The following is a 26030-nucleotide window of genomic DNA, read 5'->3' on the forward strand; positions in this document are numbered from 1 at the left end:
CTCCTCCTGACTGCCCCCTCTGCTCAAGGCCACGCTGACCCGGCAAGATAAGAATCAGAAGGTTCCTTTCCAGTCCCCTTTGTGAGGGCCCCTGCACATCCTCCACCACAGGTGAGGGCTAAGACCTGCCCTCTTCTGGGGTTCATAGACTCTCCGCCTACAGCGGGACACATTGGCCATGGTAGGATGGGAGCCTTTAGCAGAACTAAAAGGCAGGTGACACTGGTCACGTTGTCCACCACTCTTTGGAAACTGTACCCCTCTCCGCTGGATGCTCTATGCTCTGCCGCAGCCTCTGGGAGCCAGAGCTCTTGCCTGAGGCCTACCCTAACTAGGAGACCTTTTCCTCCCCCTTTTCCTCATCAAAGCATGACTATCCCAGTCCCCTTCTTTGGTCTCTCAAATGAAGTCCCCGGAGGTGAAGCAAGCAGAAGAGCTGGGGTAGATATATGTTCTAGTTTGCTAGCTGCTGTAATGCAACACACCAGAGACCAATTGGCTTTTAATAAAAGGGGATTTATTTTGTTAGCTCTTCAGAGGAAAGGCAGCTAACTTTCAACTGAGGTTCTTTCTTATGTGGGAAGGCTCAGGATGGTCTCTGCTGGTCTTCTCTCCAGGCCCCTGGGTTCCAACATTCCAACAACTTTCCCCAGGGTGATTTCTTTCTGCATCTCCAAAGACCTGGGCTGAGCTGCGAGTGCTGAGATGAGGGATGCCGAGCTGCTTGGGCTATGCTACGTTGCGCTCTCTCATTTAAGCACCAGCCAATTAAGTCAAACGTCATTCATTGCAGCAGGCATGCCTCCTAGCTGACTGCAGATGTAATCAGCAACAGATGAGGTTCACATACCATTGGCTCATGACCACAGCAACAGAACTAGGTGCCTTCACCTGGCCAAGTTGACAACTGAATCTAACTACCACAATGTACAACCATCTCCAGCTCCCATCATTCACAGCTCTTCACAATCCATCCCTGGTAATAATTTTCAAGCACTCTCCAATATGTAGTTACAGGACAGATTCTGGGGTTTGTCATGGGCTGCCATACCATCATCTCAGATTTTTCCTTCTAGCTGCCCCAGAATATAGGAGGCTAGAAAGAATTTTTTTAGACTCACAACTGACTTTTTTTCTTTGTGAAAAATAACATATATACAAAAAAGCAGTAAATTTCAAAGCACAGCATAACAACTAATTGTAGAAGAGATTTCAGAGTTTGATATGGGTTTCAATTCCACAATTTTAGGTTTTTACTTCTAGCTGCTTTAAGATACTGGAAACTGAAAGAAATATCAATGATTTAGCAATCATCTTCATATATTAAACCCTAACTTCTCTGTATAATTCCACCATCACCTTTGACCTTTCTATCCCACTCTTTTGGAGTATTTGGGCTATGGCCATTCTAACTTTCTCATGTTGGAAGGGGCTGTCACTAATATGGCATAGGGAGATGGAAGTAGCTGATGTTCTGGAGAGGTTGGGCCCTCTAGGTTTTAGGATTTATCTGGTCCAGGAACCCATCTGGAAGTTGTAAGTCTCTGGAAAGTTATCCTAATGCATGGAACCTTTGTAGAGTCTTATATGTTGCCCTAGGTGTTCTTTAGGATTGGCTGGAATGGTCTTGGTTGGGGCTTGGCAAGCTATGATAGGTAGCAAGGTCTAACTGAAGCTTGCGCAAGAGTGACCTCCAGAGTAGCCTCTTGACCCTATTTGAACTCTCTCAGCCACTGACACTTAACTAGTGAAAAGCCTTGTTTGAATCCTGATTCAATCTTGTGGGGGCAGCAGTTTCTTTTGATGCAGATCCAATACTGTGGGTTGGAATCTTTTGATTATCTCCATGGAGATGTGACACACCCAATTGGGGGTGTGACTTTTGATTAGATAGAGATGTGACTTCACCCATTCCAAGTGGGTCTTGATTAGTTTACTGGGATCGTTTAAAAGAGGAAACATTTTAGAAATGACTGAAATGACAGAGCTGACAGAAACTTCAGAGCAGAACTGACACAAATGACAACACTTGGAGAACAGAGACATGGATGTTTGGAGATTCTTGGAGCCCAGCAGGCTTCGCCATGAGATGTTAAGCAAGCCAGAACCTGGAGAGAGCCAAGGGAAGTCAAGAGATGAAAGCCAGCCCTGGAAAAGCAAAGTGAGGAACCCATAGGAACAGAGGCTGAAAGCAATGGACCCCAGGAGTAAGGGACCAGAATATGCCAGCCACATGACTACCCAGCTGACAGAGGGGTTCCAAACGGATGGACCGTCCCTGAATTAAGTATTTTTCCCTGGATAACTTAGTTTGGACAATTTTATAGGTTTAGAACCATAAACTTGTAACTTATTAAATTCCCCTTTTTAAAAGCTGTTCCAGTTCCATACCATATGGAATGGTATTATCACATTCCAGCAGCTTGTAAACTAACACCCCCCACATGCACACACAATGTGGTGCCTCCCAGTGTCCCATCTCCCCACCAGCACCAATGCCCCCAATACTCCAGCATTCCTCCCTTTGTATCCCTTCGTGGTGGCATGTAAACTACACTCTTTGCCCAGAAAGACTTCCTCCCACTTAAGGAAACCCACCACGTCATGTCTAATCCAAATACCAACTCCTTCATGCAGTCCTCACTGACCACACTCTTTTTCGCTGCCATCACTGCCAGAGGACATACCAGCTCATGTTTAAGTGCTTGCTGTGTGCCCAGCATTAAGCGCTTGGTGTGCATTTTCTCATATTGAAGTTCACAGCAACCCCATCATTAATTCTATTTTATAGAAGAGGACGCTAAACACAGAGAGGTTAAGTAACTTGTCCAAGGTCACACAGTAGCAAGTGTGTGTGTGTGTGTGGTGGGGGTAGATAGGATGGCAGGCTTTCTGGTTCCAAGCCCACTTCTAACTGCTGTCATCTGTGTCTCCTTGGGGCTCTCACAGCATTTGATATCTCTCTTTGTGCTGACCCTTTCTTGTGTACATGCCCATCTCCACCATTGGATTGAGAACCCTTGAAAAGCAGAAAATGTTTCTGGCTCCTTTGAACATCCCCAGATCCTTGGATCCCTCAGCATGAGCCAGGTCCATGATAGAGGCTCAATTCCTGCTGATGATTAGCATTCCCCTTCTGCACTGTGACCTTGGGCAAGGCACACAACTTCTCTGAACTCCAATTTCTTTCTTGATTAAAAACTGGGGGGTAGAGGTGGGGTGGGGAGGGAGAGGATAAAAATACAGCCTAACTGACATTCCTAGTTTATCGTGAAGATCAAATTGAACATGATACTGTAGGAGGGAATATTTTATAAGAGGGGTGGTACTCAACATACAAGTGTTAAGCTATTGGTATTCAGGGGTGAATGTGTAATCTGTTCATAAGTAATACCTTGCAGTCGATGATCCCTTCATTCTAAGTCATGTGCAACAGGCAAGATCAGGCCCTGGGACAGGCAGAGAGGACATATCTGGAGCTAAGACAGAGTCAAGTCACCCCCATGGGAGCCTTTTGTACCCACCCGCCTTGCTCAAGGCCCAGAACCAGCTGTTCTCCCAAGATCTCGGGTTGAGTCATGCTGCTCTCCCCATCTAGCATCTATCTTCTCCCCAGGACTTGGCCCTGACAGCTCATGTCCTGGACAGCAGATTGCTTCCCCTGGCAGCTCTGGAGGGAGTGGGGTCAGATCAATGCAGGCGTGCCAACTTCAACTGCATAAATCACTTTCAAGACCTCATCGCATGCCAGACCTGTGCTCAGCACTCTGGCCTCACAGTAACTCTGTGAAGGAGGTACTGAAACCTCATTTTAAGAGTCCAGAAAAACAAGGTTAGAGAAGCAAAGGGATTGCTCAAGATCACAGCTGCTAGATTTGAACCTGTTTATCAGACTCCAAAATTCCCCATTCTTTCGCCTGCTCCCCTTCTTCTCTGGGAAAGCTCAGGGAGATTCACATCCAAGACCCACCCAGCACATGATTTTTGAGTTCAACATGAGCTCAGTCCCTGAAGGAACTGCTTTCAGGCAAATACCATTTTTTGATGCTAAGATGTGTTCTTTATTATTATTATTTTTAACCATGTTCAGGTATGTATGTAATTCATTAGTGTTAACTGCATTCACAATGCTGTGTTACCATCATCATCCCGTTAGCAAAACTTTTCCTTCACCCCATTAAAATACATTCTTATTCACATTTTTATGCTTTTAATACCAGAATTTTACAATTGGTGACATCCTAGATTTCAGGAACTTTAGTAAAAGTTCTAGCTTGAGAGTCCTAGAAGCTGCATTCACGTGTTCCTGCTCAGCTACCAGCCAGTCGTATGTCTTGGAGCAAATCACTTTACCTGCCTGGACTGCAAGGAGTTAGCCTGAGGTTTTTTTTTTTTTACTGAGATATATTATATATTCATATACCATATAATCATCCAAATTATACAATCAGTGAGTCACAGTATCATCATATAGGTGTTCATTGGTCACAATTGAGTTTTGAACATTTTCATTACTCCAAGTACAATAAAAATAAGAATAAAAGTAAAAAATAAAAGTGTAAAAGAACTTCCAAGATATACCACCCCCCCCCCCATTATTTATTCTTTCTTTTCTTTTTCTTACGCATCTGTCAATACATTGGATAAAGGGAGTGTTAGTCACAAGCGATACGGTCACTCCTTAAAAGCTCTATATTTATTCAATTCTCTTCAAGAATCAAAGCTATTGGATTACAGTTCAATAGTTTCAGGTATTTCCCTCTAGCTACTCCAATATACCAAAAACTGGAAGGGGATATCTATATACTGCATAAGAATAACTTCCAGAATGACCATTTGGCTGTATTTGAAATCTCTCAGTCATTGAAACTTTATTTTGTTTCATAAACTTTGTTTCATTTCTCTTCCCCTTTTTGGTCAAGAAGGTTTTCTCTCTCCCATGATGCTAGGGCCAGGCTTGTTCCCTGGAGTCATGTCCCATGTTGCCAGGGAGATTTACACCCCTGGGCATCATGTCCTGCGTAGGATGGAGCCACAACTGTGGAGTTGGCTTAGAAAGAGAGGGGCCATGTCTGATTAGCAAAAGGGTTCCCTGGGAATGACTCTTCGGTATAATCATAAGTAGCTTCTCCTTTGCAGGAATTTTTCATAAGGGCAAGCCCCAAGATCGAGGGCTATCAAATTGGCAGTCTCCAATGACTGTGAAACTATCAAGTCTTCCCCAGGTGGGGACTAACTTAAGTTTTGTTACCAGGTCTGCTACTTGACAGCTGCCTAGCTTTGCTATCTGCTCTGAATCGGTTTCCTTATCTGTAAATTAGGGTAGAGGTCACTGATTTTTTACCTCTTTCTTTAAGCATCCTCTAAACTGCAAACAAAATCATACACAATAAAAAGCTAATCTGTTCTGGATGAAATGAATGTTGGAGGGCCAGGCATCCTGGGATCTCCTCACCTCCCTTCACTTCCTGTGAGGCCACGCTGGCAACTGCCTCGGCATCCTCACCTTGGCAAATTTCTCTTCTGAGCTATGGTTTGGAAGACCATTCCTCTGGGCAGTGGAGACAGAGCCAGAAGACCTGGCTTAAGAACGAACTCCCTTCAGCAGCTGTGATGGCTATGGTGGAATCACTTGCTGGCCCTGGCCTCAGTTTATCTGTAAATAAAGCAGATTAGATGATTTCAAAGATCTATTCTGACTCTTAACATTCCATGAATTAAATTTTCCATTGCTCTACCTCAGAGGCTCTGTACTCTGGTTGCACATTAGGACCACCTAGGAAGCTTATAAAAAAATTTAAAAGATGGCAGGCCCCCACGACCCCCTGGTCTTTTTATTTTTTTGGCATGGGCAGAGTTCTGGGAATCGAACCCCAGTCTCCAGTTCAGCAGGCGAGAATTCTTGCCAGTGAGCCATTGTTGCACCGGCCCATATCTGGTCATTTTAATGTAATTGATCTGCGGTAGGATTCAGACTTCAATGTTTTTAAAAGGTCCCCAGGCCATTGTAATAGCAACTAGGGTTGGGAAACACCACTCCTGACATAAAGCCTCAGTGGAGGATGATGAATAAAAATTCTAAGGAGATTTGAAAGAAGTCTTTAACGCTTAAATGTTGGGGTGGGGGTGGGGTAATTTGGTTTACTTTGCAGTCTTCTAAGTGAATTGGTAAATAGGTGCTTACGAATTTATTATCTAGCTATCAAACAGGCAGCCCTAATTGGGGGGAGGTCAAAATATTTTATTTGAAAATGTTTTGATATTGAGTATTCAATAAGCAATCCCTACATATCTGGCTGTGTAGTAGGTATTATGGGATAATTAAGTGTAAGAAAGTGACTACTCTCACAGTCATATAACTGGCTTCCATAATCTAACTGGAGAAAACAGTAGCAAAAAGTTGGCATAAAATTAAATATACTGCTTGCACGGCACTAAGTGCTTTATGTATATTAATTTAATTCTCACCACAATCCATTGAGGAAGGTTCTCTTATTATTTCTATTTCACAGCTGAGGACACTGAGGATCAGAATGCTGTGTAAATATGCCCAATCCCATATAAAGCCAGCAGGTAACAGAAGCAACGGTTGAAGCCAGGCTCCAACACCAACGCTCCGTTTGCCACACCACCTCTTTCAGGGTGAGATTCCCAAATAAGCTCTGCAGAGGGACCTCCAAGGACCGAAATAATCAGGAGGCAGTGAGATTAGAACTGAGCCTTGGTAAACGGGTAGGATTAAAAGAGATGGTCAAAGAGTCTACTCAAGAAGGGGAAGAGGAGTTAAGATTGCCTGTGAGTTCTCAGGATTCTTTTGCCTTATCTCATTTAATCTCCACCTGATTGATGGTAAAATTTAGGCTCAGAAAGATCAAGTTGTTTATTGACAAAGTTACTAACTCAGGGAGTTGAGATTAGAACCCGGTCTGACTTATTAATTGAAATAGGAAATCCTTGGCACATGCTGAGGTAAGGGGACGTGAGGACAGGCCAGGTGACAAAAGGTCTTGAATGTCAGGCAGAACTTGGCTTTGATTAGGAACTGCAGCAACACCGAAGCTGAGTAGGAGAGTGAGAATTGCTTGCTTTGAAGGAAGTGGCAGTGTCCTTCTAGGTGTGCTGGGTGAGAGGTGAAGTTGGTCCTGTGAACCTCTTAAGGCAAGGACCGTGTCCTCTTCATTTTTATTTTCTCATGGACTAACACAAGCCTAGCACATGGTTGTTGCTAAATATTTGCTGACCGAAAGTTGAGAATTGCATCTTTGAAGTCACTTGGAATTCTTATTCTTTATCCCCAACTCAGGCTAGAAAGCTCCTGCAGTGACCCAGCGTGAGATCAACGGACCTGGGCTGGAGCAGGAACAAAAACAGGTATGAAAAGGAGGGGACATTTGAGACAATTTAAAGCAATTAACTGGTGAGACAGCATATCATTAAATACCCAATGGAACCACATGGTCCCATGCATTCATAGGGCTACAACTACAGCATATATATGCCCAGAAACCAAGCCAACATGGAGTTTGTTTTACAGAAAAGCTGTAAAACCTGCCCAGCCCAGAGGACCTGCAAAGAAGTGTCACCTGTAAGTAGAACTTTAAAATAAACTTTGCTACTTCTGCAGTGTGTTTTTCCAAGGAAGAGGGAGGCAGTTCCTGGAACTGGCTAAGGACAGTTATCCTGGCTAATTGCTCACCCAAACTTCTATTTCAAGAACTCAAGTTTGGGAGTCAACTTAAAGAGAGCATCTTTCAGTAGGGAGCAAACAGCAAACTAAAGAATCTTAGTGTCTGCATCAGCTCTGAAACCCCTCTAATTCATCTCAATGGGAGCTCAACCTCTTCCAGGATGCAGGGAAGGGGCACCTGATCTATGGACAGTGCCAGGCTGATGAATGTTTAAGTCCTGGTAGTGCTTCAAACCATTCTATACCTAAAATAAAATTATACTCAGGTCATGAGATTTTCATATGGCAGCTGTTTAAATTTTGCCCCTCCAAAATAAGCACCAAGGGATCAACCATGTCCTCTTTATAGCTGCAAGTGGGTGAGGCCAAATGGAAGTTCAAGGTCTCGCGGCCACCGCGCTCACCGTGGTATGACTCTGGAACACTGGAGTCCTAGAGCCATCGGGAAGTCATCACAAGTCTGTGCAGGATGCTTATAGCCAGTTGAAAGCTGATTTTTGGTTAGCATTATATGGAGGCTGAATTAGAGACCAAGGTTGCTCTATTGTCTATAAAAGTTTCCCAACTGAAGTGCCATGCATGGCTTATAGGTAAACCGAGATATTTCTTCAGAGCTGGAGAATCACCTGGCCAATCACTTCTGGCTGCAAGCAGCATCAACAGGTTATCCCACTGTGCCTGTTTATCTCAGAGTGTCATACAAATGTCTTTCTTCCATGTGTTATAAGGTGAAAACATTAAGAAGCACTGGTCTGGGTGGGCCACGGTGGCTCAGCAGGCAAGAATGCTTGCCTGCCATGCCAGAGAACCCGGGTTTGATTCCCAGTGCCTGTCCATGTGAAAAAAAAGAAAAAGAAATACTGGTCTGGGGGCAGGTATATTGGGGGAATAAAAAAAAAAGAAGTACTGGGCTATAGCATTACCTTGTTTAAAGACCATTTTTATTCCTAATAATTTTTGTATAGAAATGAAAAGTTTAAGACCCTCAATATAGCAGTGACTAGTAATCTTTTTGGAATCATTATCCCTTTGAGAATCTGATCAAAGCAAGGCCCTTTTCCCCAGAAAAATGGACCTCCACTCATTCAGGTAATATTTTGCATACAATTTTTGAGGATTATAGAATGCAGATTAAGTCTGCATTCTGGAGGGATTATCAGATGAACCCAAATTTACCAATTTTAGAGAAGTTCATCTGCTTCTACCACCACCCCAACCCCTTTCACTAGTGCAGCTAGAAAAAAAACAAGAAAATTGTCAAAGAAATCTCTGAAAAAGAGTACTACATGGAACTTTGGAAATTTCCTGGTGAGCATGCAGAAACCACTATGAACTCTGAGAATTCCAGTGGAAGAAGTGGCACCCCCAACAAACCTACACTTGTTTATAGGATTATGCTCATCACTGGCTCCAAGTACCACCTGCTCTCCCTTCGGGTGTGAATGCATTTTTGGTTACTGTAATGTAATATAATCCTGCACTGTCCCTTTTCCATTATAAGTATATGACCTTGTGTGTCAGTCATTCTACAGTTGTCATTAATCAAGGAAAGATTATTCAAGTGAGAAGAGGGGGGGAAAGGAACATTTAAATCAATTCATTTAGCAGCATCTTTATTGCAACAAAGAACCTGTAATAAAATACAACAAAACTAAATGTTTCACTTTACATGATTAAAAGCCATGTAGCCAAAAATGAGAAAACCCATAAGCTTACTGAAGTGAGACATGCAATTCTTTTTATACAAGCCAATGCATAAAACGGCAGGCACTTAATGTTCTAAAATTAAAGACCTGAACTCCAATTGTGCTGAATACAATAAAAATTTGTATTGGGATTATTTAAAAACAAACAAACAAAAAATACTACCTTTTCTCTCTCTGTGAGGGTCTTCTGAAATGATTATCCGGAGTTGTCCCCTGGCAAATTAAAGCCAGAGCCAGCCCCTTGCACTAACTCTGTTCTAGGTTGCAAAATGGATAGGTAAAGCTGGGTGGGGTTAGGAAGGTAAGAGACGGGGAAGTTTCTTTATTCCTTTATGTCTGCTGGGAATGGACACCTACCTTACATATAATTTAGATATGGCCATATCTCTTCTTACATCAAACACCTGTAAGATTGGCTCTCAGGCTTAAGCAAGTATTCTATTCTATATTCCAAGTCCCCAAATCCCCCAATACACCAAAGGAAGAAACATTCAGTGTAACAGCTTTAATTAACTTTAGAAAGTCATATACTACTCAAAAGTACTGTTTTATTTATAAGCATGCTTAGCATTTACTTTAGAATGGAAAAATTAACCATCTTTAAATGAAGTTGCCTTTAAAATGTTTTATAGGAATATATTAATAAATACTTCTTTAAATTTTTGTCTTTTCTCTATATCATTTAATTACCATGACTTCAGGACATCTGGATGAGTTTAGTACCAACTGAACACCAACTGGCTGTGTGGCCATGGGGATATCTCCTCTCTCTAGTATGTAGGTTCCTCCTCTACCAAATGTGTATATTAGATTAGGTTATAGCAATAATTTATTTCAGCTTGAAAATTTTATGATTCTATAATAATGAGAGATCTATTTTACAGGACTCATTCCACCTAAAGTGAGAATGTTACAGAGGCAGGGTGCACCTTCTGTAAGGAGTAAAACATGTAGTAAACCAAGTAAGCATATTTGCATCAATATCTATCTCCTTCTTTTAAAACGTAATGTATATATATTGTGACTTCATCCTCTTTGCATCTGTGTGAGGTTCTGGAAGAAAAGAGCCAGCAATGGCACAGAAGGAAAAACCTTTCCAAAATGAATCTCCAAACAAAGGGGGTACAAAGTTAATTATACCTCTTGCTTCTTTTAGAGTGAGAAAGGGACAACAGTTAACACAGATGAAGCAGCTTTCTTGATTACTGTTTTAGGTTCCTATAAACAGTCCAGGGTTAAAAATCACTTATTATTTTCTTACTTCAACTTCATTTTCTGTTGAAGTTACTTAAAGCTGTCTACAGACAACTTGTCTCAGAATCTCCTGAAAAGCTTGTTAGAGATGAAGATTTCTGGTCTCCGCCTAAACCAACTGAACTGAAATTTCTAAGACTCCATAGCATTTCCTTTAGTAAGCATACCAGGTGAATCTTAAATTTTGGGATCCTCTGCTCTATAGTGCTCAAGTAACTGTATTTCTTGGTGGTTAAGTGTACCCATTTATCAAGGCTCAAAAACCCACTCTGTTGTTCAACTTAGTGCTTTTTGGCTCTCACAGAAATTGCTACTATATTCTTGCCTTTATGTCACTTATGGACAGGGTATGAGCAGTTTTAGTGAGATTTCCTCTTATCACTTGAATGGACTGTGATGTTTCCCCATATATGTTGTAAAAAGCAAATTCAGCCAGGCTGTATTTCTGTAAGTGAATTCAGTCAGGTGTTTTTTCCTCCAGCGTACCGTGGCATTTAAATGACCAGGAGTTATAACAGAAAGCATTCCCTGTGATGGAGGAAGGAAAGTTGCTAAGAGGAAAGGGGAAGGCAATATGCAAAAGGAAAACAGCTGTGAATTCAAGAGTATATAAGGTTCGCTAAGGTTTGTTTTCGTAAAATATGAGATGACATTTTGAAGAACCAGCCTTGATGGGTAAAAGGTTTCAAACAAATAGCTGTCTTAAAGCCACTGTGCACCATTTCTACTTTGCATGCGATATACCGTAAGAATAGATCCTTGGAGACCTAGTCCAAGATAAAAAACAAAAACAAAAACACTTTCAATAGCTAGATATAATACTTAAATCACAGGGGAAAATATTTTCTTGGGGAAAAAAAGTTACCCAAATCAATTTAATTTAACATTGAAAAAATACAAACAAATCTTGGCATGGGAAAATAGCATAAACATGAACATTAATACAAACATTAATATAAACAATAAGGAAAAGTGTGGTATCTATGATACAGTATAAATACACAAACAGCAAAAACCCAATCTCCTTCCCAAGGGCAGAATCCAGGTCGCCCTGCCATTTCTGGGCTCCCCACACCTCCCACCTGGTCCTCAGTGATGAAACCCACCTCCGACACACAATCACCACACTGACTAATGGAAACTGTGCTATCCATGGAAGAAGTCTCTCTGTAGTGGTGAGAAGAAAAACAGTGATTTTTTCTTGGACTATTGTTAAAAAGTGCTGGTAACAACTTCCAAAACATTAAGGTTGTTGATAAAAAGGGTCAAAACCACAGATGCCTTCCCTGCCTCTGGCTTCAGTGTGACCCATCTAGTAGCTGTAGTCTCCAAGCAGACAGATCCCAATCTGCACCTAAAAGCCTACCAGCTCTCTCAAGTTAGTGCTGGGCTACACCAGGAGCATGTCATGGCCATCAAGAAAATTAGTTTTAGGCTTTAAACACTGAAAAGGAGAGCCACGGCTTGCTGGGATCATCTTATAATAAAAGGGGTCATCTAGAAACGTTGTTTTAAGCTCACAATATCTAAATAGTGCTTTATGCTCAAATAATTTATAAATAAAGTTTAAATTTGTAAGGTTCCCAAAATTAAGAAAAATTTTTTAAAATTAGAATTGCGAAAGTAACTATAAGTAACTTTTCCTTCCCTGAATAAAGTTAGTCTTTAGCTTTGTTGGCAAGAGAGTGATTTCTTAATTCTGGTTTCCTTAACTAACATTCTGGGAGTTTAATTTTTCACTTTCTAAACCTTTTTCATGAGTATTTTTAATAAAAGTATACTTCTGCTTAGTTCTTTAGCAGACCCTCACTGCCTCTTTTCCCTGTCATTCCCCACATCCTGGTCTCCCCCACCACATGGTGATTTCCTTCCACCTCCCTAAAACTCTGGAATATTTTAATAAGGAAATACCAAATGGAAACTGGCATCACTAACTTTTCTGAAGAATACAAGTGAATGTGTACTTTTTCCCCTTTTCCTAAAGGAAAAAATTGCCTGCAAATATTTAAGCTCTATCATTTGATAAAAAATTTTTCTGCCTGTAATTATCAATATCATAAGACTAATTAAATCCATGCTACATATACAATTACTCGCCATTATGCGAAAGGAAAAACCCACACTGTCATATCATCAAAGAAAAATGAGTACTGTTTATACTAGATATAGTTTAAATTGGCTAAGAACTGGTCAGAGCTTGCATGAACCAAAATAAGTATTTTTCGGAGGCCATTATGTTATTCTTGAAAATCATTAATGACTGGTTAAGTCTTAGGTTTAATAGTGATTAGTTCATAACAAGCTGTATATACCCCAAGCAATGAAGCATAAAGTAATTCAATTACATTTAAGTGCTATCAAACCTGTAACTAGTCAGAGATTCTGGAATTGAACCAAACCAATCACTATTATCATCTTATTTTAACAAACTCAGAAATATACTGTAAAAATACACTAATTAAATCCATGAGACTTACAATGCTTTTAAAAGTGAAAACAGGGTAGTATGGATATGTAGTTCTAATGCCTGATTTCTTTCAGTAATTCTCATGGTATTGCTGGGTTCCTTAGAAATATGTCATTCAATTTTGTGTGTGTAGTTAAGGTATTAGATTACTGTTCACAAGCTGTAGACACCTACATGGCACCAAATTTACTTTTAGATGTTACACGGCAGGTACCAAAATGTGATGGATCAATTCTAGTTCTATGTTGATTAAACATCCTCATTTGGTTAAGCAGCCAGTGTATCCCAGAGTTCTATACAGATCAAAATTATATCACTTTCAAAGCAGCAATACGTGATCCAAGGTTTTCTTGAAGGTAGTGCAAAAGGTGCAGTTCATAATGTTCTCCGGATTCAGGAACTCTAATGCTGTGTCTCTCCTGAGGATAGATCTTAACAACAAAAATATCAAAATACAAAAAATTAGAATTTCATAATACACTTCCTTCCAAAGTTTCCCAAAGGTGTGTTACAGGATTAATAATATGGAGCACAGCCTCTCTAGGATATTACACACATACATCCTATGTAAAGGCTCTTTTCTCCTTCTTATTCTCTCTATACCATTAGGCTTACAGAAAGATTTATTTATAAGTAGACCAACAGTTCTCTAAGTGTGATCTGCCGACTTCTGGGGGTTTCTGGAAACACTTATAAGGGATCCCTGAGGTCAAAATTATTTTCAGAACAACATTAAGGCATGGGTAAACCTGCCAGTGCCTTAGCATGAATCAAGGCAGTGACATGAAACCGTACCAGTAGTCACTATATTCTCCACCACTACACACTTGCACTAAGAAAGAAAAATGTCGCTTCCACTTAAGTGGCCGTAAAAACCAGAACTGTATTAAATTGTGACCTCTGAATAAATGCCTTTCTGATATTCTGTGGTGATGAAATAGGAAGTATGCAGAAAGCACTTCTGCAACATACTGAAGTATGACGGCAGTTTCAAGGAAAAGCACCTGCACATCTGAGTTGCAAGCTGAACTGCAGCTTTTTAAATGATACTCCCATTTTTAACTTGAAAGAATGACCGATAAACTATGGTTATTTAGATATAAATATTTATCTCATGGTTTACTTACACAAATGTCAACTGAAATTCAGAAAAAAGGAAAATGTAATATTTTTTATTTCTTATGGGCACAGTATATGTATAATGAATAGAAAGGAAGAAAAAGGGAGAACGGCTTCTCTTAAAAACTTATTTTGAATGGGCAAAATAGTCATTTCCCCAAAGAGGAAATACAAATAGCTAAGAGGCACATTAAAAGACACTCAGCTTCATTAGCTATTAGGAAATGCAAATTAAGACTACAATGAGATATTACCTCACACCTCTAAGAATGGCTGCTGTTAAACAAACAGGAAACCATAAATGTTGGAAAGGATGTGGAGAAATTGGAACACTTATTCACTGTTGGTGGGAATAGAGAATGGTACAGCCGCTGTGGAGGACCATTTGGTAGTTCCTCAGAAAGCTAAATGTAGAGATGCTTAGTACCCAGCAATCCTGCTACTTGGGACATACCCGCAAGATCTGAAAGCAGGATTATGAACAGACATTTGCACACCAATGTTCACAGAGGCATTATTCACAATTGCCAAAAGACAGAAACAACCTGAATGTCCATCAACAAATGTGATAGATGAACAAATGTGGCATATACATATGATGGAATATTATTCAGCAGCAGGAAGGAATGAAGCCCTGAAGCATGTGACAACATGGATGAATCTTGTGGACATTATGTTATGTGAAATAAGTTAGAAACAAAAGGAGAACTATTTTATGATTTCATTGACATGAACTAATTATAATATGTAAACTGAGACATAGAATATAGAATATAGGATACCAGGATATAGAATGAGATAAAGAATGAGGAGCACTTGCTTAATATGGCAGAATGTGTAACTAGGGAAAACTTAAATGTTTGGAAATGGACAGAGGTGATGGTAGCACATTACTGCGAGAATAATTAACAATCCTAAATGGTGTGTGAGTGTGGTAGAAAGGGGAAGTTTAGAGTTATGCATGTCACCAGAAGAAAAGCTGGAGGTTTAAACATGGGAATGTATAATACAGAGACTCTTGTGGTGGACAGTGTCCGTGATTAATTATCAAATATTAAAAAATTCTTTCATGATCTGACGCTAAGGAGTTAATAATAGGTATATGGGGGGAAATGTACCTATTGAAAACTATGTACAATGGTTAACAGTAATATTTTAATAGTCTTTCATCAATAGTAACAAATGTACCACACCCAACACTATGGGTCAATAATATGGGGAGATAAAGAGTATGGGAGGATTAGGGTTTTCTTTTTTCTTTTTATTTCTTTTCTGGAATAATGAAAATGTTCTAAATTTGATCATGAGGCTGTATGTACAGCCACGTGATAATCCTGTGAACCAGTGATTGTATACGTTGGATGATTTCTATGCTGTGGGAATATATCTCAATAAAACTGCATTAAAAATACTTATTTTGAGTAATGAAGCAATGGAAGAAGTTAACTTAGTGATTTCTGCTTCAATGCCAACATAAAAAGGAGAAAATTTAAAACAGTTCCTAAAAATCCTTTTACAACAATGAAATCAAGTAGCATTTCTTCACCTTCAAGGAGGAAAAAGAAAAGCAAAGGAGAATAGTGAATGGACTCCTTAGCATATTAAAACTGTGAAAGAAAATTCAGATACAGGAATCATAATTGGATAGCCCAGTTTTTCATTCTGACTTCAAAAAAATCTTAATTTTTATCTAATTAGAGACACTACTGACTATTCATTACTTTAATTCTCTTATGCAGAGGGAGGCCATGGCGTTATTCCATAATTTATTAGATTTAAAGTAACCAATCACTAATCACTAGTTCATTTAATTAGAAAATGTAGAATAACTCACCTGTAAATCATATGGCTTTCCAGCCCTCACTAAAAAACTCAGTAATATACTGGTGTGTGCAAAGTGGACATTCTCATCCAAGAACCCATGTAAGAGTAGTAAACGATTTGGTCTGGAGAAATGGAAATATCAGAGGATTAGGTAGAGTATTTGGGGAAAACAATTAATTTAAACCAATCACCCAAAACTATGTTACCTTCCTTATACTGTAATATTGGAATAAGGAGTCAACATTTCCAATATTTACTTTGTAAATTATTAAACAGATTCTACATGTAATGAAAGATTAAAAATATGAAAAGGTCACGTATTCAATTTCCTTTTTAGATATCAGAACATATCAATAATTATAACACATTTCCAGGAAAAAGAAACAAACCATAAACATATTTGAGAAATAAATGTTTCTCCATCTTGAAACAGCTGTGTATTTCTTTCAACACAAGCCATTGTTTCCAATATAACTTGTAAAAAACAAAACAAAAGAAATTATAGAAACTCGCCTGTAATTAAGCTGTGACATTCTAGTACTATTCTATAAAATATTAACCTTGGCTTTTTGGTATTTTTACTTTTCATTATCATTAAAGACAGCTTAAAAAATACAATTTTAAATTTATAATCTTAATTTTAAATCTTGAACTTACTCAGAAGGGAACTTTTCTGCTTGCATGGCCACAGATCCTAAGTAATAGCCCTGTTCATTCTGGTCAGGGTGACCCATGTAACGCTCCGTGTATCCTGTATCATAGAAGATCCACAGAGTAACTGGGGCCCCAGCAATAGCAACCTGCAGAAGCCAAGAGTGACAGTCAAATGCAGTCCAAAAAAGGATGGTGTATAAGTCAGGGTTCTCCAGAGAAAGACAACGTATAGGATATATATACGTGTATGTACACAAATATTAGGAGATTATAGGAATTGGCTTACATCACTATGGGGGTTGGCAAGCCCAAATTGTATAGGGCAGCTGCACTGGAATTCCAATGAAGATTTTGATGAACTCCCCAGGAAAAGCTGGTTGATTGAGGTAGAGATAAAAATTCTTTCTGACTGCTGAAATCAACAGCTCTTTCTTTAAGGCCTTCAACTAACTAGAAGAAACTTCTCTCATTGCTGAAGGTAATCTCTCTTGCTGATTAAAGATCGAATCAGCTTCAGATGCAATCAACTAATGATTTAAATCCAGGAAACACTTTCACAGCAACAATCAGTCCAGTGCTTGCTTGACCAAACAACTAGATACCACAACCCAGCCAAATTTAACTTAAGTACCCATATACATCTCCTTAAACCATACTTAGTCTCTAAATAAAACAGTTAACAGTCTTACTCTCACCTAACATAATTCAACTGTCCTGCGCACAACTGGAAACACATTAACCCTTTCCCCAGAAAAGGAGGCCAGTCCTTGGGTGACATCCACTTTTTTTTTTTATATGGGTAGGCTCTGAACACGAACCCAGGTTTCCCTCATGACAGGCGAGAATTCTGCCTGCTGAGCCACCACTGCACCACCCGATATTTACTCAAAACTTGATATCCTGCAACTTAAACACTATGACATTAAAGTTGATACCATTTGTAAGATAAGAGGATAAGACAGGAAATAAAAACAAAGATATTTGCCTTATGTCTATATAAATACAAACATTCATAACAAAACAAGAAGAAAATATTCATAACCATTATAGACCGCCTTTCTACAACTGGTCATGTAGACATAGCTTATACTTATAACTACTTTCTTCTAATATCCATTTCATATTCCCTTTACTCTCAGCAAGCACCTCAGCTGGCCATAGTTCTTTGTCTGGTGGGGTGAACTGAACTTTCATACCTGAAGTTTCTGGGCCATATAGTAGTCATGACTGGAGTAGATTATTGTAGTTTTCTATTGACTTGAATCACAAGGCACAGGACTAGCAAGAGAAATCCTAAGGGATCCCTGTATTCCAGGTAAACTCTTCTTTACCTCCATTGGGTAGTAATAGGCCTATTTTCCCTGGATAATCAGGACCAATCATCTCTGCTAGTGCAGAAATTCCATTCTTTGTTGATTTAGAGGCTTGAGGAATCCAAAGCAGCCTTCCAGTTTAGTGGAATCATTGCTATGTCTCCTGATAGAAACACTTCTCCTTTTGGAACCAAGACCTATAAATCAGCAGAGCTTAAGGATGTGGGGACAGGAAGCACAAAGTTTTCCAGTGGATCATAAGGGATAATAGTAAGTCATGACATTCCCATTTCCACCCTTGATTTTTTGATTCATGACTTCTGGCTACTGGGGAAATAACACCATAAAATAAATGGTGATTTAGAGCACATACAGCATCCCGGAAAACACTGCCCCAACCCTGCAAGGTATCGCCACACAGCTGGTCTGTAATTGAGTCTTCAAAAGGCTGTTCCACCAGTCTGTCAATCCAGTTGCTTCAGGATAATGGAAAACATGGTAAGATCAGTGAATTCCATGAGTATGTACCCATTCCCACGTTTCCTTTGCTGTGAAGTAGGTTCCTTGATCAGAAGTAATTCTGTACAGAATACCATGGTGGTGGATAAGGCATTCTGTATATCCACGGAGGGCAGTTTGGCAGAAGAACTGCATGCAGGGAAGGCAAATCCGAATCCAGTACAATCAACCTGTAGATGGATAACCTCAGGGAATAGTGCCATATCAGGGATTTAGCATTGGTCTCTGGGGCTGGCAGATTATTCCAATTACTGATTTGACTCTGTTGTTCATTATAGTAGCTATGCATATCTTGTTTTTGGTGATTAAGTGCTGTCATCTGACTCCTGCCAGCTGGGATCCCATCTTCCTACTGCATTTAACTGCATTTAACCATCCAAGTTCAGTAGCAATAGTTGCCACAATAATAGCTGATTTACAGAAAAGAATGACCAGAGTTCTTCAGGGATGATGGAGCTGCTCTCATAAATTTATTCTTCACATTCCTGGTGAAAGGTGTGTCCTCTGGACACAGGTGGGTGAGCAGTTCTTACATGACAAATACACTCTAATATCCCAATCTCTCTAAGCCTCCGCATGCCCTCATCTATATTACACAAGAGCTGTTCCGGCATTTCAACTTCAGGTAATGCTGGCCACCTTTTGATCCATGCTTTAGCCAATCACCCAAATTGTTAGAATCCTTTCTAATCCCTGGAGCTACAACACTGAATATCTGCTTAGTGAGCCCATATCAATAAATTCAGCCTGATATAAAGTTTCATTCCTTTCACCATTATCCCACATACCCTTAATATTCATTCCCACACATACTCCCAATTTGTCTATAAAAATTGGAAAAAACATGCAGTTCTTCTGAAGTGCAGCACACCTTCTCTTGGGTCATACTTTGTACCTCACCTTTTGCTGCTTGTTGGGACTTCAGTCTAGCTATAAGCCTGGAAGAAAAGAGGGGTCGTGGGGGTGGGTCATGAGAGGAATTAACAGTGCTTACAAAGCAACTACTTCAGGGCATTCCACTAGTTTCATCCAGTGAAAGAGGGTTAAGCTCTTCAGATGGAGGTGTGAGGGCTGTTTCCTCAGGGGAGACATTTACAAGTTTATCAGGCACAGCAGGGTTAATCTCTTCATGATTCCTCAAGGCAGACGACAGGTTTATCTGACAAAGATAACTCAGCACAATCTAGGGTTTCAATGTCCCCACCACCATCATCAACCCAAATGTCCCCATTCCAATTTTCCTATTCCTTTCCAATCAATGACCTTACTTTAATAGCAGACAGCTTGCAAGGTCAGGAATCCAATTTATGTGGTAATTCAGCTTCTTGCACAATAAGACTCTGGGTCTGGTTTACAGAAACCTGAGGCTACAAAAAATAAATGATTCTTTCAGGGCACACAGAAACTTTCATGTCTTTCATGTGGTACTTGAGCTGGGAATCCAAAGTTCTAAGCTCATCTCTTTCTTTAACAACTACATCCAGTGTATTTCAGAACAACCAGTCAACATCACTATGCTTTTTTTTTTTTTTGCATGGGCAGGCACTGGGAATCAAACCTGGATCTCTGGCACTGGGAATCAAACCTGGATCTCTGGCCTGGCAGGTGAGAACTCTGCCACTGAGCCACCATGGCCGGCCTCATCACTATACTTTTTAACTCCATCAAACTCTGTTAAGGTATAAAATACACTGTTACCCAGAGCGTGCCTCTTAGAGGCACTTGAGTTGCAGTATGCAATGGTGATATTTTTGCATATCTCTATTGCTAATTCATGCCGTGGACTATAAGTGCTATGTGGATCACTGGAAAGAGAGTCAATAGTGGCTTTTAACCTAATCAGATTAGAGAACCAATTCTAAATACCCCAGAGCCAACTCAGAAATCTCATTCGTCAGATTCCGTTTCAAAAACCACTGTTGGTCCTAAAATCATTATTAGTCAAGCTTTTCCAGAGAAACAGAACAGACAGGATGGACACACACACACATAGACATACAGACACATGCATATAAATATTATGAGATTTATTATAGCAATTGGCTCATGCAACTGTGGGGATTGACAAGTCTGAATTCACAGGGCAGGCTGCAAGCTGGGAACTCCAATGATGGTTTTTATGAATTCCCCAGAAGCTGTCTGGCTGAAGTAGAGATAGATAATCTTCTTTCTGATTGCTGAAATCATCAGTTCTTCCTTTAAGGCCTTAAACTGATTGGATGAAATTTCTCTCATTGCTGAAGGCAATCTCCTTTGTTGACTATAGATGTAATCGGTCATAGGTGCAACCAAATGACTAATGATTTAAATCCACGAAATAACCTTACAGTAATAAACACTTGTTTGCTGGACGAAACAATGGACACCATAACCTAACCAAACTGACACATGAATTTAACCATCACAGATGGCAAGCAATGATAACTTTCAACTGCAAATTTATAGGCTAAAATTATCCTCAGGCTTGAGTTCCATGACTGGGGCATACATGATCTCACACGACTCAGAAAATCGAAGTGAAGTGCTAAGGCCAAGGTCAAGACTTCAACAGTTTGTGAGTTAGTCAGTTTCATGTTCCGTGGGTGTGCTGCATACCACCCCCTTAACTTGAGCTAGCTGGTATTCAAATGTGGGCCCCTTTGTTAAAAGAGGAGACTGAACTGGAGCATATGAATGGCTCAATGTAAACTCATTCTTGCTACTAGAAAAAAATGTGTGAGAATTATTGGCTTTAAATGAGAAAAGTTGCTACTTTTTTTTTTCTTTCCTTTTTCAGCTTTTGTTGGCTCTACAGAATTTAAAACAATGAATGAACTATGAGTACTAAAAACTGGCCTCATTTTAAGACTCCCATACTTCAGATTTAAAGATTTTTATTATGTTCTCAACAGCTGTGAGCCTGGGAAAAATTGTGGCAGCTTTGAGTTCATTTTGTGGTTATTATAAATAAGATTATTTGAATATATACATAGGAACAAAAATTGAATTATTTTTATCCTTAAAAGTAAAAATTATTTTTCAATGCAAAATAAAGTCATGGTATTGAAATAATAAAAAAGGAAAAACACTACTCATAATTCTCTTTCCCTTAACAACTATTAGCTTTTTAATGTATTTACCTCTATTATATTTATCTAAGAATTTGTTTATATAATTGTAATTACTGTTTGCATATTTAATAATTTGTTCATTCAAAACAGGCTTACTGAGAGCTTACAATGTGACAAGCACTATACTGGCTGCTGGGAATACAGAAGTATACAGGGCAGACAGGTCCCGTCCTCAGAGTTTGCAGTCCAACAATGAAACAAGTAATTACAATTCAATATGTAAGGGTGTATGTTTTACTAATCATGACTGTCTAAAATAATTTTTAGCATATGTCTATAAATAGCCAATATCTGTATATGAAATGTTACATGTATGTATGTGTACATCTATGTGTGTACTTAAATCTCACATGGCCATTAAACATACAAACCCTAACATTCATAATGTTGCCAACTCTTTTAACCTTTATAAAATAGGCATTTCTTATATCCTCACAATTTACAGAAAATTCTGCCCTCAACACAAAAATAAATAAAATAGGAAGTCACGTACCCTGAAGATATCTGACCTCTGCATTAATGCCATTAGGGAGAGGTATCCTCCATAGGACCAGCCATGGATGCCCACACGATCTAAATCAATGAAATCATACCGAGAAGCTAGATACTGGAGTCCTTCCACCTGATCATCTATTTCTATTTGACCCTGTCAAAAAAAGGAGAACATGTCAGTGATCCTAATAAAAAAAAGAGTCTCATAAGAGTACTTATAAAGCTGATAAATTTTTTACTAATAGTACTTGTAGTTTTTTTAGATTGGAATTCATTATCAACTTGGATTTGCTTGCCCAAAGAACAATTTTAAAAATCTTTTCAAAGATAAGGGTCTATACCTCCTGTTGCTAGCCTATACTTGGGTTTAGTTAGCTCTTAGTCATAAAGTTCTTTCCTATTTCTACTCAAACTGTCCAACGCTGTAATCATTTCCATTTGTTCTGTTGTCTGCTAAGAGGTCAGCAACTTCCTTGTAACAAGCCTTCCCATACCCAAAGACAAAAAGATTGACTACTTTTATTTCTCCATTTTAATACTTAGTGCAATAAAGCAGAGGGAATCAGTCACGAAGCCCTGTTCTATTTCCCCATCACACTATCTCATATTATCTCTTTAAAGTCCTACTATGTCCTAATTCCTACTGCCACCACCATCCTGTCTATATTTCTAGGCCTGCCAGTGCACACAACCTCACTTTACTGAGCCTAAAACAAAAATAAAAACAAAAAAACTTACATGAGAATACAACATAAGGTCAAAGAACTGGCTGTGGGAGAAAATCCCCATGTCTCATTCAGCATGTCCAATACACTGGCAAACACAGTAATTGCCTTACTGTGCAAAAGGAACATCGGATTCTCATCATTTCCCAAAGCAGCAGAAAGGACAAGGGGCATCTCTAAAAGGTAGCATTTAAAGCCTCCTGTAGAGAGAAAGAGGCTTGTCACAAGGAAGGAACTAACCAGTTGGTTTCCCTCTTCACAGAGGACAGAACAAATCTCAATTATTCCTCTCAACAGCATACAGGATGTTGAAAACTAAATGGTGCTGCCTTCTGGCTAAGCTAGACATACAAAAAATGGAAAGAGGGTATTTCTCTCTATATAAATGGTTCTAAGCTTCCTGAAGTTACATCCTGGTAGACATAAACTAGCCTGCTGAATATTGAGTTGCATCTTTCCTCTCATCGCCCAACTCTCGACTCTTTCTCTTAGGTCCTTCTCCCAACTCTCTCTCTCTGAGGTTTCACACCAAACAATGCAATAGGAAAGGTGTATTGTATGTCTCTTTAAAATGAAAATGTTTTTATGCTCACACCATTTTATATTTAAAGGCGCCTTCAAATTTAAGCCCTCGGTGACACGATCCCCTGTTGTCTATCACCACAACCACATAACCCAGAGAGGCTAGGGTATTCAAGCGGAAATATTTGACTCCTTTAAACCGATTATTCACCAACTGCACCTGAGGAAGAAATGCAACTTCAGTGAAATTCATTATATGGTTAGCATACAAAAGCACAAGAGAGGCAAGACTCTGCAAACAGTAGGAAGTCTAAATTTCGTTATTTTTATTTTTTTAATATGATTTTTAAGGGATTTATTTTTTAAAAAACAAATATTTTCACGTTTATATTGCTTCTTGCAACTTTACATTCAAGGTTCAGGGCAATTACTCACCAACAGACTTAACAACTGTAACATAGAGATTAATTACACTTAAGATAAAGGAATCAACCTACCTCATAGGAAATGTTACAAAAATGGTAACATTTTTTGACATGACAAATTATGTCACTCAAACGACAGTGACAAGGATAAATAAGATCATTTTTCCTCCCCCCCATCTCTTCTGGGGTTGTCTCTAAACAATAGTGGGAATACTTAGAATTTTAATGGAACACTGTGGCAAGTAGAGTTTCTTTTTTCCTGTTACATAAATCTCACTGCTGTAGGATAATTTTTAAATCACTTTATCACCCTAGAAACTATACTCCAAAGTTAAATATATTTTTGTGCTTTACCAGGAATAGAACTTTTCTTGTGAAAAGAGGATAATAATTAGTGAACAAAAAGTTAATGAAGTTCAAGGTCTAGTGGACACTAAGATCGATATTAAACAAAAAAGATTACAGCAAAAACTAGAAAGAAGTTTTCTCTGGCTTAAACCAATAGAACACCACGTCAGCCAGGACTTAAATATGAACTGATGCTATCTTCAATCAATAATTATTTATTCCGTATTTACTGGGCTAGATTTTGCAAGGAGAAAAGGAATCTTCTCCTTTTGCACTTTCGAATGTTTAACACCACTACAAAACTGCCAAACTGATCTTCCTGCTTCTAGTCTTGCCCTTCTATTGTCTTTTCACATAGCAGCAGTGTGATCTTCAAAAAATGTAAATCAGATTTGACTTTGCTGTTTGGCTTCACCCAATCTACCATCCCTTAAGAATAAGAGCTAAACTACGTGCCCTGGCTCTTGAGACCTTACATTATTTGACCTTTCTCTATTTCTGTGACCTCATCTCATACCATTTATGCCCTTGCTCACTGTTGCCTAACCATATTGGTCTCCTTACCAACTGTATCAAGTTGATTCTCACATCAGGACCTTCACATTCACTGTTCCCTCTGTCTGGAAGGCTCTTCCCTCAGATCTTTAACATGCTTTCTTTACCATACTTTGTATCCTTAGAGAGGCCTTCCCTGACTTTCCTATCAGAACAACTCTCTACTCTATCTTAGTCACCTTAGTATACCTTTTCACAGTTAATTTCTTCATAGCTTCCATTATCTGAAGTTATAGTGCTTATATTTCTACTTGCTTATTTTCCCCACTAAGCTTGGAGAAGTTTGATATTCACTGCGGTCCTCACTGTACATAAGAGTTACTCAATAATTATTTGCTGAAAGAATGAACGAAAAATAGAGATATGAGAATGTTTCCTCTTCCTGCCTTGGAAGGAGAGGGTCTGTTGGACAAACCTGTTTGTTTTTAAAAGGAAGGAGCTGAAGTGGAAGATAGGGGCATGTATGACACCAATAAGAAAGACAGATAAAGATTGGGGCTGTATAACTTAGTGAAACCCAGAGTAGATAAAGACGGCAATTAAGTGTACAAAAAAGAATGTTTCATACGAGGGAGAACAACGTCTTCATTATGCCTGTATTCTGAATTACTTTAATCCCAACCTGATCAGCTTTGTTTTTTTTCTTTATTTTTTTCTTTTTTAAAAACATAACAACATACAAACACGAACATTCTTACCATATGATCATCCCATTCTTGGTATATAATCAATAACTCACAATAATATCACATAGTTGTATATTCATCATCAAGATAATTTCTTAGAACATTTTCAGTTTTGTTCTAATCTCTAAATACCAGGTTATATATATATAAAACAGCCGCTCAAAACCCAGAAATAACAATTACCACTCTGGACTAAATGTGACTGCTATAAGAGTTTATAATCTAGGTCCCTGTTTCCTTATAAGTATTTCTAAATGAGACTACACAGTATTTCTTCTTTTGTTTCTGGCTTATTTTGCCTCATCAAATGTCCCACAGGTTCATTCACAATGTTGCATGCCTCACGACTTTGTTCTTTTTTGTAGCAGCACAATATTTGATTATAGGTATACACCATCATTTGCAAATCTATTTCTCAGTCAGTGCATCCTTCAGCGACCTCCATTCTTTTTTTTTTTAAATCATGCCTTGATGACTTTAATGGGATTAAAGCAGTGATGACTTCTGCTTTTCTTGTATTTTGCTTTTTTCTAATCTATAGCATTTAGTGATAAAGTGATTCATTTTATATAATGAACTGTGACTGCCTTGTTGTTTTAATGGATTTGACCATCTTGCCTGACT

The 26030-nt window shown here is 39.0% G+C and overlaps 1 protein-coding gene across 9 annotated transcripts in view; it reads right to left on the bottom strand.

The window, feature by feature from the left end:
* Positions 1-11444: 11444 nt before the first annotated feature.
* The window catches only part of DPP8 (dipeptidyl peptidase 8), an 80915-nt gene continuing 66329 nt past the window's right edge, over positions 11445-26030 (bottom strand). For 8 of the 9 annotated variants that reach the window (XM_077128244.1, XM_077128239.1, XM_077128240.1 and 5 more), the window contains 5 exons: positions 23466-23612; positions 22147-22299; positions 16715-16857; positions 16068-16179; positions 11445-13545 (listed from right to left, as the gene is read on the bottom strand). In XM_077128244.1, coding sequence (XP_076984359.1) covers positions 13423-13545; positions 16068-16179; positions 16715-16857; positions 22147-22299; positions 23466-23612 — 678 coding nt within the window. In that variant the 3' untranslated portion in view covers positions 11445-13422. The remainder of the gene's footprint in view (positions 13546-16067; positions 16180-16714; positions 16858-22146; positions 22300-23465; positions 23613-26030) is intronic. The other variant, XM_077128245.1, reaches the window with a different exon arrangement.

Source organism: Tamandua tetradactyla, chromosome 14 (assembly GCF_023851605.1).
Source record: "Tamandua tetradactyla isolate mTamTet1 chromosome 14, mTamTet1.pri, whole genome shotgun sequence".
NCBI lineage: Eukaryota > Metazoa > Chordata > Mammalia > Pilosa > Myrmecophagidae > Tamandua > Tamandua tetradactyla.